The 13,222-nt window shown below is 45.9% G+C and overlaps 1 protein-coding gene across 1 annotated transcript in view; it reads left to right on the top strand.

Moving 5' to 3' along the window:
- Window positions 1-13,004, top strand: part of ACTL8 (actin like 8) — a 66,839-nt gene extending 53,835 nt beyond the window's left edge. Inside the window, exons 2-3 of the mRNA XM_015441907.4 lie at window positions 8,898-9,269; window positions 11,709-13,004. Coding sequence (XP_015297393.2) covers window positions 8,922-9,269; window positions 11,709-12,461 — 1,101 coding nt within the window. The 5' untranslated portion in view covers window positions 8,898-8,921 and the 3' untranslated portion in view covers window positions 12,462-13,004. The remainder of the gene's footprint in view (window positions 1-8,897; window positions 9,270-11,708) is intronic.
- The last annotated feature ends 218 nt before the right edge of the window (window positions 13,005-13,222 follow it).

Here is a 13,222-nt window from a genome sequence, read left to right as displayed (position 1 = left end):
AAACTGAGTTAGGGTGTGTTGCCTCCTCTCTTGCTTTCTGGGAGAGATTGTGTACCATTAGTATTATTTCTTTCTTAAATGCTGGGTAAAATTCTCCAGTGGAAACCATTTAGACCTAGAGTATTTTGTGTTGAAGGTTTGTAACTAAAAAGTCTATTTCTAATAGTCATATGGCTATTTAAATATATATTTCTTCTTGACTGAGCTTTGGTAGTTTATGTCTTTAAAGGATTTATCTCTTTTACCTAAATTGTCAAAGCATCAGGTAGAACGTTGTTCCTAATATTCTCTTGTTATCCTTTTCGTGTCTGTAGAGTCTGAAGTGATGCCACCTCATTCCTGATCGCAGGCTTTTGTGTCTTTTCTCTTTTTTCTTAGTCTTTGATCTTTTCAAAGAACTAGCTTTTAGCTTTTGGCTTTATTGACTTTTCACTGTTTGTTTTCCATTTTCAATTTCAATTACAGTCATTCACCACATGACATTTTGGTCAACCACAGATGGCATATATGATGGTAGTCCCATAAGATTACAATATTGTAGTTCTACTGTACCTTTTCTATGTTAAGATACACAAATACTTACTGGCTGGATATGGTAGCTCATTCCTGTAGTCCTGGCCCTTTGAGAAGCCAAGGCAGGAAGAACCCTTGAGGACAGGTATTCAAAACCAGCCCGAACAACATAGCAGACTCCGTATCTACCAACAAAACAAAACAATACGTACAATTATGTTACAGTTGCCTACACTATTCAGTACAATAACATGCTGTACCAGTTTGTAGCATAGCAAGACTCTAGATCTACCAACAAAACAATACATACCATTATGTTACAGTCGCCTACAGTATTAAGTACAATAACACACCATACCTGTTTGTACCATAGCAAGACTCCATATCTACCAACAAAACAAGACAATACATACCATTATGTTACAATCGCCTACAGTATTCAGTACAATAACACGCTGTACCAGTTTGTAGCATAGCAAGACTATATATCTACCAACAAAACAATACAATACATGCCATTATGTTACAATTGCCTACAATATTAAGTGCAATAACATGCTGTACCAGTTCGTAGCTTAGGAGCAAATGGCTATATCATACAATCTAGGTAAGTAGTAGGCTATACCATATCTTTGCTTTCAATGGCCATACATATTTTGAGAGGAGAAAAATAGACATCATAATTTTCTAAGTATTTACCATTTCTGTTCCTCTTTCTTCATTCCTGAGTGCTAGATTCAGCATTATTTTCCTTCAGCCTGAAGAGCTTTAATTAGCATTTCTTTTTAAAGCAGTTCTGCTGGCAATTTTCTTAGTTTTCCTTCATCTAAGAATATCTTGTCTTCATTCCTGGAAGATTTTTTGCTGGGTATAGAATTCTGAGTTGATATCTCTTTTCTTTCAGTCCTTTAAAGATGCCTGACTGTCTTCTGGACTCCATTTCCCCTGGTGGGAAGTCTGCAGTCATTCAAAGTGATATTCATCTGTATTTAGTGTTTTTTTTTTTCTTTGGATTCTTTGAAAATTTAAAAAAATATTTGGTATTCAGCACTTGGGTTATACTGTGGTTTTCTGGGTAGTTTGCATGGTTTTCTTTGAATTTAGTTTCTATGGGGTGTGCTGAGCTTCCTGGCTTTGTAGATTTGTCTTTGACCAAATTCGGGAAATTTTTAGCCATTATGTCTTTAAAACTTTTCCTGAGCCAATCTTTTTTCTGTCACTTTGAAACTTCAGTGACATGAACGTTAGCTCTCTTTATATTGCCCCACAGATCTCTGAAGCTTTGCTCAGTAAATTTTTTCTGTTTTTTAGATTGAATAATTTCTATCGATATTTGAAAATCCCCTTACTCATTCCTCTGTCCTCTCCATTCTACTATGGAGCAGAACTTTTTTTTGTTTTTATTTTATTTTTTTTGTTGTAAATTGAGAATTTACAATTGTATAAATGCATGGGGTACAACATGATGTTATAATTTATGAATACAAGGTAGAATAAGTAAATCAAGCTGGTTAACACATCCATTACCTCTAATCCTTAACATTATTTGTGATGAGAGCTTTCAAAATTTACTGTCAGCAAATTTGAAATGTACACTACTCTGTTATGAACTGTATTCACCAGGCTATGCAATAGAACTCAAAATATTAATAGCCTTTTTTTTTTTTTTTTTTTGAGACAGGATTTTACTCCCATTGTCTCTAGACTGGAGTGCAGTGGCGCAAACTCCGCCTCCTGGGCTCAAGCAATCTTTCCACCTCAGCCTCCTGAGTAGTTGGGACCACAGCATACACCGCTACGTCTGGCTGATTTTTTTTTTTTGTATTTTTGGGAGAGATGGGGTTTTACCATGTTGCCCAGGCTGGCCTCAAACTGCTGAGCTCAAGTGATCCACGTGCTTTGGCCTCCCAAAGTGCTAGTATTACAGGTGTGAGCCTATGCACCCAGGCTAAAATCATAATAGCTTTTTAGGGTAAAAATACTTAAGCATTATGCTGCGAGACTCTGTGTTCTTTTAACATCCCATGGAGAACATTTACTTGGTTGTGTTTTAGCCTTCAGTCAACCCTGTTACACGCAACCTGTAACTCCATCTTGCCCTTTGTGGGTGGTGATTCTGCTGTGAGTTCGGTACAAAGGCCTGTGCTCTTCTGCCATGGGTGTGTCCCAGCCATGCACAGGTGAGCTGGGACCTGTGCCCGTTCATATGTAGAATGTGGGGAATCCTTTCTCTGACTGGCTGCCATTTCTTCAGTATTCTTCCCCAACTCTTTGAGTTGCATAGATTCCTTCTCTTGGTCCAGAGAGACAGGATTTCGCTCAGTCTTGGCTGTGCTGGAAACTTGTCTCAGGTCAAAGTTTGAGAGAGGACAGAAAAATAAATAGGAACCTCACCCTCTGCAGGTTGCTTCTCCGAGTTTTGATTCTTTTCAGTCTGCCTGTTATTTTTTTCACTCCTTGTCCTCAGGTAGTTTGGTTTTTTTGTTTGTTTGTTTGTTTTTTCGTTTTGTCCAGAATTTTTAGTCCTACTCAGTAGGAAAGAAGGCTGAAAGAGGCTTACTCTATCCTGGTGAGCATTAGAAGCCTATGGTAATGTACCTCAATGCTTCCCCCCCGCCCAATCTGGGGTCACAAAGTGTGCATGGTGTTGGTTGCCATGTCCTTCAATTTTGAACACTTCTTTAACATTTCATTGTTGTGTATGCTGTGATATTTTTGCAGAGCCTGGGTCAGTTTGGTAGAATCGCTCTCAGTGTCTCACCCTTTCTTGAATCAACCTTTTCAAGCTTTTTCTCACCTCTTCAATGGACATGCTTTAGCCAAGGCTGCTGGTAACTTCCATGTTGCTAAATGCAATGGATAGTCCTTTGTCTTCCTCCTAATTTCTCACCCCATTCCATTCTTCCTTTCTTGAAATACTTTCTCTGCTTGGCCCCGGGACACTGTTCCCTCTGGGCTTCCCGCTTTCCTCCCTGGCCACTCTTACTCAGTCCTCTTTATTGGTGCCTTCCCAAGGCCTGGCCACTAGACCTTAGAGGCCCTCAGGCATGAGTCTTTGTATACACTACATCTCTTCATGATCACTTCCATCCCAACCACTTTCTTTGGTTTTTTTTTGAGACGGAGTCTCACTCTGTCACCCAGGCTGGAGTGCAGTGGCATGATCTCGGCTCACGGCACCCTCCACCTCCTGGGTTCAAGCAATTCTCCTGCCTCAGCCTCCTGAGTAGCTGGGATTACAGGTGCATGCCACCACACCTAGCTAATTTTTCTATTTTTCAGTAGAGATGGGATTTTGCCATGTTGGCCAGACTGGTCTGAAACTTCTGACCTCAGGTGATCCACCTGCCTTGGCCTTCCAAAGTGCTGGGATTGTAGGCATGAGCTACCTTGCCTGACGTCAACCACTTTCAATTCCATCCATTCAGGAACTCCCAATTACACCATTAGCTCAGACATTTTTACATATATTTAATAGACACCTCCAACTTAACATGTCCCAAATAAATTTCCTAATTTCCTCCCAAATGCCAAACTGTTCCCCCATGGTCTTTTCCATCATAGTAAATGGATACTTTATTCTTCTAGCTTTTCAGGCTAAAAATTGTGGTGTCTTCCTTCATTCTTCTCCTGGTCTCATATTTCAGTCTATCTGCCTTACTTAGGTATATACAGAATCTGATCACCTTGCACCCTCTTCCTGGCCACCCCTTTATCGCAGGCTACCCACACCTTTCACCTTCTGTAATCTTTCTTCTGCTCTTTGCAGTCTGTCCTTTCTGTTGGCCGAAATGATCCTTTCACAAGTGAAGTCAGATCATGCCATTCCTCTGGCCAAGCCCCCAGTGGCCTCCCACATCTGCAAGCATGATACAAAGGTCTACAAGGCCCTTCTCAGATCTCCAGTATCCTCCCTCCACTCACCGTGTCCCTGCTACACAGACCTCCTGGCTGATCCTAGAACTCACCTGACCTTGTCTTCCTCAGGGCCTTTGCACTTGCTGTTCCTTTGGGGCGGAATGCTTTTCCAGGTATTCATGTGCCTTATTCCCTCACTTCATTCAGTTTTCTGCTCAGATGTCACCCTAGGGGAGGCCTTTGATGACTGCTCTGCTGAAAATAACATTGTGCCTCTGTGCCTCTTGAGTTCCCTGTCCTTACCAGGTTTTCTTTTTCTCTGCTGTACTGATCTTCCTTGGCATGCTGTGTTTGTTTTGGTGCTTATGGACGTTCTTTCTTACTAGAATGTAAACTCCAGAAGGGGAGAAATCGTGCCAGCCTAGAACAGGTTTTATACCTAGGTAGATGCTTATGGGAATTTGTAGAATTGGTGGCTCAGTAAAAATGCTTTTGCATATACGGATTTTATCTCTGTCCTGAAAGCTGGCTCCTTGGAGCCATCCAGACTTTCTTTTATAGTCATGTGCCAGGGGAAGGATGGCCCCTGCCTCCCACCCTCCTACTCCCAGGCCAGGTCACTTGGGCCACCAACCTGGAGTCCTCTCCCATCCCCTACCCCTGCCATGCGCACTTTGTTCACAGCCCCGGTGGAGATCACTCTGCCAGTGTCTCCCATGACTCCACGTGCCAGGGCCGAGAAGCGTGTATCAGTCACCTGCTGTCTGATGCAGAGGGCCTTGTCAGCAGCAGAGCCCGCTTCCCGGAATGTCATGCAGGCAGCCAGTTCTCGGTCACTCTGGATGATGGAGTGTGAGGAATCCATCACTCAACCTGCCAGGAGGCGAGGCAGGAGGCCGGGCCACCGCAGCTCCATCTCCACGCTCCTTCTCGGCTCTCCCCGGGTCTATGTCAGAGCTGATTAAAGGCAGAGAAGCCTGTTCTCTGCCCCACGGCTGGTGACAGCAGGGAGCCGCTGGCCAGGGCCAGGCCATGGTTGTCATGCTCAGTAGTGATGGGTAGATGCAACTGCTGTCCAGAAACGGAGCCGAGCAGATAGCTGGGGGAGCCACAGCCCCAGAATGCTGCCTTCGGCCTGAGCTGCCTTTCTGGAGGCCTGTCTTACGGGAAGCACCCACGTATAGTCTAGGTACCCAGTCTGTCTGACAATTTGTAGTCTGCAAGATGAGTTCACACACCTTTCATCGAATATTACCACACCCCCCATACCCGCTGCATTTTTCCCTTTTTTTCTTTTTTTTTTTTTTCCACTAGGGCCAGATGTGTTGGCTTACACCTGTAATCCCAGCACTTTGGGAGGCCTAGGTGGGCAGATTGCTTGAGCCCAGGAGTTTCAGACCAGCCCAGGCTGTTGCCTAGGAAAATTAGCTGGGTGTGGGTGGCTTGCACCTGTAGTCCCAACTACCCAGGAGGCTGATGTGGGAGGATTGCTTGAGGCTAGGAGATTGAGGCTGAAGTGAGACATGATCGTGCCACTGCCCTCCAGCCTGTGCAAGAGCAAGATCCTGTCTCAAAAACATTGTGTTTTTACTCTAGAAAGAATTAGTTGTGGGAATTTGACAAATGCATACGGAAGTGTGCCCAGCTCCACAAACAAGATATAGCATAGTTCTGTCACGGCCCCAGATTCTGCCATGCCCCCTCTGGTCATCCTCTCTCACCACCTGGCACCCGGTGGCCACTGATCTGATTTTGGTCCTTATAGTTTTACCTTCTCCAGAATGTCACGGGAATGGAGTCATACGGTTTGTCGTCTTTAGGGTCTGGCTTCTTTCGGCCTCGGGCATTTGAGATTTATGCATGTATTCATGTTATGGTGCATATCGGTTGTTCATTCTGTTTTGTTGCCAGGTAGTATTCCCCTGAATGGAGATTTGTCTGTCCATTCCCTAGCTGAAGGGCTTTGGGTTGTTTCTAGTTTTTGACCATTAGGAATAAGGCTCTCCGGCTACTATATGTATGTGCATAAAGGTGTTTGTGTTAAGGTACGTTTTCATTTCCCTTGAGTTAAATACCTAAGAGGGGAAGTGCAGGTCATATGGTAGGTGTATGTTGAACCTTTTTTTTTTTTTTTTTTGGGTGGAGGGGGACAGAGTTTCACTCTTGTCACCCAGGCTGGAGTACAATGGTGCGATCTCGGCTCACTGCAACCTCCACCTCCTGGGTTCAAGAGATTCTCATGCTTCAACCTCCCGAGTAGCTGGGATTACAGGCATGCGCCACCACACCCGGCTTTTTTTATTTTTTGTATTTTTAGTAGAGACGAGGTTTCTCCATGTTGGTCAAGCTGGTCTCTTAACTCCCAATCTCAGGTGCCCGTCTTGGCCTCCCAAAGTATGTTGAACTTTTTAAGAAACTGACACACCATTTTCCATTCCCACCAACCGTGCATGAGATTTCCAATTTCTCCACTTCCTTGTCAGCACTTGGTAAGGCTGGTCCTTAATTTCAGTCATTCTGATAGGTAGGTACATAGAAATATCTTGTTGTGATTTTAACTGGCATTTCCCTAATGAGTAATGATGCTGAATACATTTTTATGTGCTTATCTGCCATCCATCTATCTTCTTTGGTGAAGTGACTCTTCAAAGCTTTTGCCCATTTAAAAAAAATTGGCTTGTTTCTCCTATTACTGGGTTTTGAGAGTTCTGTATTAAATATATGATTTGTAAGTATTTTCTCCCAGTCTGTGGCTTGTCTTTTCATTCTCTTTATAGTGAATAGCGTCTCTGAAGGACAAAAGTTCCTAAATGTGATGAAGTCCAGTTTATCAATTTGTTCTTTTGTGGGTCAGGCTTCTAATGTTCTAAGGAAACTTTGCCTTCACGGTTTCTCCTACTAGGTGTTCTTTTAGAAGTGTTATGGTTTCAGGTTTTACATTTATTTCTATGATCCATTTTAAGTTAATTTTTTATAAGGTGTGAGGTATAGGCTAAGGTTCTTTTTTTTGTATATGGACATCCAATTGTTCTTTGCTATTTGTTGTAAAGACTATCATTTCTCCATTTAATTATTTTTTGGGACTTTGTCAAAGATCAAACAACACTTGTTTTGTGTGTGAGCCTGTTTCTGGACTTTCTGTTCCATGGATCTATGTGACTATTTTTTTTTAAATTTTTATTTATTTATTTTTTGAGATGGAGTCTCACTCTGTCACCTATTCTGGAGTGTGATGGTGCAATCTTGGCTCATTGCAACATCCGCCTCCCAGTTTCAAGCGATTCTTGTTCCTCTGCCTCCCGAGTAGCTGGGATTAAAAGTGCGCCACCACGCCGGCTAATTTTTGTACTTTTAATAGAGATGGGGTTTCATCATGTTGGCCAGGCTGGTCTTGAACTCCTAACGTCAGGGTTATCTGCCCGCCTTGGCCTCCCAAAGTGCTGAGATTACAGGCGTGAACCACCGCACCTGGCCTTGACTATTCTTTTACCAGTAACCCCCACATTGTCTTGGCTACTGTAGCTTTTTAGTAAGTTTGGACATCAGGTAGTGACCATAGCTACCTTTTCAGCAGGGGGGGCTGTTGTTCTCCCCGCTTTACAGGTGAAGAAACTAATCACAGTCATGGAATCTTCCTGATCGTCTCCCTTATCAGGTGTTAGATGCTTAGCTCATGTTTAACACCTGATGCCTGATGCCTCTCATGCTTGATGCTCAGGACATAGCCTTTGCAGTCTGGCTTGTGTTTGACTCTTAACTCTGTTTTTGTTAGTTGTATACCCCTGGGAAAGTAATCTTACCCCTCTGTGCCTCAGTTTTCTTCATCTATAAAGTGGACATCACCTGCCTTATACATTGTGGCAGATATTAAATGAGTCCATGTATCAGGTGAAACCATGTGAAATTGCTGATCTCTGACCATTTTCACAGACACAAATGGCAGTTTTACCTAGTCCAACCTAACATGCAAAGTGTTCCTTGTGGTACTGGAGAAAGGGTATGTTCTCCAGAAATGGTCCCTGCAGCTGCTGCCATGCTCACTGATACAACGCCTGCTTCTGCTGCTGTTGCTATGACATTGTTATTACTGAAGGTGGTGGCTCTGAGGCTGATGTTTCATGTTCCTTGTGCCCTCTAATTAGGCAGCTAATGTCTACAAGGACTTCCCAAGTGGCAAGCTTCTTGCTGAGTCTACAAAGAGTAATCTTTGCAGAGTTGGATCATGGGGCAGGAGTGCTCTCCTCAGGATACATGTGTGTGCAGAGTGCAGCGGGAGAAGCTTGAGTGGGCAGGAGGGGTGGGTGCCACTTCCTGGACGTGGCCCATTAAGGGAGCCTGGTAGGGTGATTGGGAATTTGGGATGGGGAGAGTGTTCCAGGCTCAGGTAATGGCTTGTGCAAAGGCTTGGAGGGGTCAGTGGACAAGCTTCAGGGGAAGCCCTGAGGTTTGACTGTTGGGTGGAGGGGGAAGCTGCTTATGGTGGTGTAGGCTGTCTGCACAACTAACCCCATCCTTTGCATCCATAGGTCCCACCCACCTCTGCCTCCGCCATGGCTGCAAGAACCGTTATCATTGACCACGGGTCTGGCTTTTTGAAGGCTGGCACGGCTGGCTGGAATGAGCCTCAGATGGTCTTCCCGAACATCGTAAACTACCTACCGTGCAAGGAGAACCCTGGCCCCAGCTACGCCCGGAGGCGCGTGAGCCTGGGCATCGACATTTGCCATCCTGACACCTTTAGCTACCCCATCGAGCGGGGCCGCATCCTCAACTGGGAGGGCGTGCAGTACCTCTGGTCATTTGTGTTGGAGAACCACAAACGGGAGCACGAGGTCCCCCCTGTGATCATCACAGAGACCCCCTTGAGGGAGCCTGCGGACCGAAAGAAGATGTTGGAGGTGAGGCCTTCTGGGGGCTGCTCCCACTCGGGAGCGGGAAACAGACTGACACTGTGTCTGGACTGATTGGGCACCAGGAATTGTGCTTTTTAAGATAAATTGCCAACTGAGTGTGGTGGCTTATGCCTGTAATCCCAACACTTTGGGAGTCCCCGGCGGGTGGGCAGATCGCTTGAGTCCAGGAGTTCACGACCAGCCTGGGCAATATAGTGAGATCCCGTCTCTATAAAAAAATACAAAAATTAGCCAGGCGTAGGGTGCATGCTTGTGATCCCAGCTACCTGGGAGGCTGAGGTGGGAGGATCACTTGAGCCTGGGAGGTTGAGAATAGGGTGAACTGAGGTCATGCCACTGCACTCTAGCCTGGGCAACAGAGCAAGGCCTTGTCTCAAAAAAAAATAAATAAAAATAAAAAAATAAAAAAAAATAGAAACCAACAAATTGCCCCACAAACATTTCCCAAGAGCCTAGTGGGTGCCTGGTGTGCCTCTAAGCAAGGGAGCTCATGGAGGCCCCACCTGCAGACGGACATGTAGCAACCAAAGTGCTCGGTGGAAAGGGGGTTGTTACCAGGGAGAAAGACGTGGGATTATTTGCTTATGGATTCCATAATTGCTGATATAGGCCATGTTCTGGCCCTCAGTAGAGCTTCCATGAAGGAGTTGACAAATAATTCCAGGTAGTGATGAGTTCTAGAACCGTAATGAAATGGGATCATGGTGGACTGTTGGGGTGGGGAACCTGTCTGAAGAGAGTACTCAGGAAGGGCTTCCCTGACGGAGGTGATTTCAGCAGCAAGAGTGGCAAGAGGCAAGTAGGATGGTGAGGCTGGCGGAGGGTGGGCCTTGTAGGCCTGGTAGGCTGTGGGTAGTGCTTGGGTTCTACTCTAAATCAAGGATTGGCAACCCAGTGAGCCAAATCCGGCCCACCACCTATTTTGTAAATAAAGTTTTATTGGAACATAGCCACACGCATTCATTTATATGTTGCGTAAGACAGAAAGGGGAGGAAAGAAAAAAGAAAATATGCTTATTGCCTGGTAGACAAAGCCCTATTATTATTTTTTAAATAAAAACTTTCCAAACATCAAGACAAAACAGGAATTCTGATATTTAGGGTTTGGCAGAGCGTGCTTTCATACTCCCGCATCTGAGTTCAGTCGTTGCAGCAGAGACTGTTTGAGACCATACATCAAGTTAAAGGCTAAAATATTTATTATCGTAGATTTGTTAAATAAAATGCATGATGTCCTAGTTAGACTTGAGTTTCAGATAAATGACAAATAATGTCTTAGTATTTAAGTATGTTTCATATTGCATGGGGCATACTTACACTACAGTATTATTTATTATTGATTTGACAGTCATATGTAACTGGGCATCCTGTAGTTTTATTTGCTGAATTTGGCAACCCTTACTGTCTATCCCCTTTACAGAAAATGCTTGCCAGCCACTGCTCTAAGTGAATAGGAAGTTCCTGGGGAGTTTTCAATGGAGAGTTTTAAATGGGGGAGTCATATCTGATTTTCTATTTGAAAAAGAGGACCTTGGCTGCTATTTTGTGAAATGGCTGGTGGGGGGACAATTTTCTGAGAGTAATAATAGAGAGAGCCCCCTCCCACTGAGGGGAGATGACAGGCTTGTGGGGGCTTGAAGCGGTAAGTGGCTGGGGCCACAGAAGGGTTGACTATTGTGATCTTTCTGCTTCTATGGGATTAGAACCTTGGGAAGGCAGCCAGAGCTGAGGAATGGGGGGCAGGGAGACTTTGTAAAGATTCAGGGGGTGAGGGGCAGGGGGAGAAAACCAGCCCAGGGTCTCTGGCAAACCCTAAATATCCAAATTCCAGGTTTGTCTTAACGTTTGTAAGGTTTTTATTAAAAAAAAAAAAGAATAAATAAGGCTTTTGCTCCCAGGCAGTGAGCATCTTTCCCTTTTTTCCTTTTCTCTTTCATTTTCTTTCCTTTTTCATTCTTTCCACCCATTTGTCTTTTTTCTTGTCTGTCTTATCTTTCTTGTCTGTCTTTCTAGTCTTCCTCCACTTTTTGGAGGCAGTGGTGAATATGCAACACTTGTTTCTTTTCTAATCTGTTCTTCCTTCTTCTAAAGAGGCGGTTCAGGCTGCACATATGACCCGTGGCCATGTCCCTCCTGCAGCCAGTCCCAGAACCATTTCTTGCAGCCACAGAGCTCTTCTCACCTCTCCACCAAAGTGATCTTCTGAACGGCCATGACCAGACAAGCTCCTGAGGGCAAACCCAGCTCCCCTTCTAATCCTCTAGAGCTGCTGCTTTATCCTCACTGCATGAGCTCCAGGGTCCCTGGGCGCAGCATCCTGGAGCAGCCCGAGAGTCCCCTGAGAACGTGGCTCTGTGCTGACTTCAGCTTTGACTACTGAGCAGGCTGGGGGAAATGCACTGAGTGAATTCTCCCTTGTTGCAGATCCTGTTTGAGTTGCTGCATGTCCCATCCGTTCTCCTGGCTGACCAGCTGCAGATGTCCCTGTATGCCTCTGGCCTCCTGACCGGAGTGGTGGTTGATTCTGGCTACGGCCTGACCCGCGTGCAGCCTTTTCACCAGGGCCGCCCCTTGCCCGCCAGTGGCAAGACGCTGGAGTTCGCCGGCCAGGATCTCTCCGCCTATCTCCTCAAGAGCCTCTTTAAGGAAGATTGCGATAGACGCAGCCTGTTTCAGCTGGAGACGGTCGCCATTACTCAGATGAACAAGTGCTACGTGCCGCAGAATCTGGGGGAGGCCCTGGACTTTCGTGAGAGGCAGAAGAATGGCTTGGATGAGAGCAACACCTATCAGCTCCCAGACGGCTCCCGCGTGGAGCTGACCCCCATGCAGCGGGTGGCTCCTGAGATGTTCTTTAGCCCGCAGGTGTTCGAGCAGCCAGGGCCCAGCATCCCACGGGCCATCGTGGAATCCGTGGAGTCCTGCGAGATCTCCCTGCGCCCCCTGCTGGTCTCCCATGTGATGGCCTGCGGGGGCAACACCCTCTATCCCGGGTTCACAAAGCGCCTGTTCAGGGAGCTGATGGGGGATCGTGTCTCCTCCACCAAGGCCACAGTCTGGGCGGGTTCCAATAGAAACTTCAGTGTCTGGCTAGGAGCGTCCGTGGTGGCTCACCTTTCTACCTACCAGTCTGAGTGGATGTCCCGAGAGGAGTATGGTGAGCATAGGAGGATGTGACCCTACTGGCTGTCTCCTGAGAATGGGCTCCTGTTAGATGGGCACAGGCAGATTAATTTTAGCAAAATGTTCTGGGTGGTGGTAGAATGAGGTGAGGTGGGGTGAGCTGGCTTTGGAATTCTGGGGGCATAAGTGTATTTTTTAGGTTCTAAGGTTTTATCTTGTTGCAAGAGTGGGACCTACCCAAGGGGAAAGACAAGATGTCATCCTTGGAAACTCTGCAGGGAACGGTTTTTCCAGGGTGGCCTGTCATTGGAGTATGAGTGGCTGATTGCCATCTCCATGCCCGAGAGCCACTGGTTTTTCATTGACATTTCACTTGGTTTGTCTCATTCTTCTTGGTTGAGTAGGTTTTAACTGGGGTAACGCTTCTGCTAGGAGTCCCAATTATTTTTGACTAGGGGATGGGGAAGAGTTGACATTTCTGGTCCTACAGGCCCTTTCTGGCCAGGGAGGCATTGCTGCAGGTGAGCCTGGGATGCCCTTGCCACCCGTGGTTGGACCTTGTTTTATATCTGCAAATAAACAACTTGTTTGGAAGCAGCGCTGGCTCCTGTGATGGATGGGGATAGGGTGGGCGGCCCCTTGGGGAGTCTCAGGGAGTATAAGTGTGAGAGAGCCAGGTAGGGGCCAGGGCAGTCTCTGAGGTGTCTGGGGCCTGTGAACAGTGGCTGCCACTGAGCCAAATAGGCAAGGGTCTGGACCCTGTGTTCTTCCACTGCCACATTCTATCCATCCATCCCAGGTGTCCCAATATTCTG

The sequence above is a fragment of the Macaca fascicularis genome, chromosome 1, assembly GCF_037993035.2.
Source record: "Macaca fascicularis isolate 582-1 chromosome 1, T2T-MFA8v1.1".
Taxonomy (NCBI): domain Eukaryota; kingdom Metazoa; phylum Chordata; class Mammalia; order Primates; family Cercopithecidae; genus Macaca; species Macaca fascicularis.
Note: the sequence above shows the minus strand (reverse complement) of the source record. Positions and strands in the feature narration are given on the sequence as shown.